Source organism: Trachymyrmex septentrionalis, unplaced genomic scaffold (assembly GCF_001594115.1).
Source record: "Trachymyrmex septentrionalis isolate Tsep2-gDNA-1 unplaced genomic scaffold, Tsep1.0 scaffold38, whole genome shotgun sequence".
Lineage (NCBI taxonomy): Eukaryota > Metazoa > Arthropoda > Insecta > Hymenoptera > Formicidae > Trachymyrmex > Trachymyrmex septentrionalis.
Window position 1 is genome coordinate 54,043 of NW_017305547.1, and position 405 is coordinate 54,447.

General features: G+C 29.6%; 1 protein-coding gene across 6 annotated transcripts in view; it reads left to right on the plus strand.

Annotated features, from left to right (window-relative positions):
- Positions 1-405, plus strand: part of LOC108750903 (A-kinase anchor protein 9-like) — a 15,749-nt gene that overhangs the window by 6,532 nt on the left and 8,812 nt on the right. For all 6 annotated transcript variants that reach the window (XM_018490758.1, XM_018490759.1, XM_018490761.1 and 3 more), the window contains one exon: positions 29-156. In XM_018490758.1, the coding sequence (XP_018346260.1) occupies positions 29-156 (128 nt within the window). The remainder of the gene's footprint in view (positions 1-28; positions 157-405) is intronic.

The window sequence follows — 405 nt, forward strand, 5'->3', positions numbered from 1 at the left end:
GACTTTTTTTTTTAAATTGAAATTACAGCTAGACATGTGTTATCTAACGGTGGTGGTGACATATCTTATTTACTGCAGTTAATAGAAGAGCTATGCAGACAAAATGATAAACTAATAGATGACGCTAGGAAAGAGAGGGAAGATTTACAACAACAGGTAAAATTGTTTATTTATTATTTTCATTGAAAGTGCATTGTTGCATGATTTCTAATTATTCGATCTTGGTATGACAATACGGTGATAAACATTGCGGTGTATTGAAAACTTGTCTTTGTAATTCATTAAGTCTACACACTTCTGTATATCTATGAGCTTCATGTTTACAATATTTTACCGTGTATCAACAATTAACACGATCATTTTTATTTGTTATAGCACATTATTTTACACAATGTAATTGTAGTA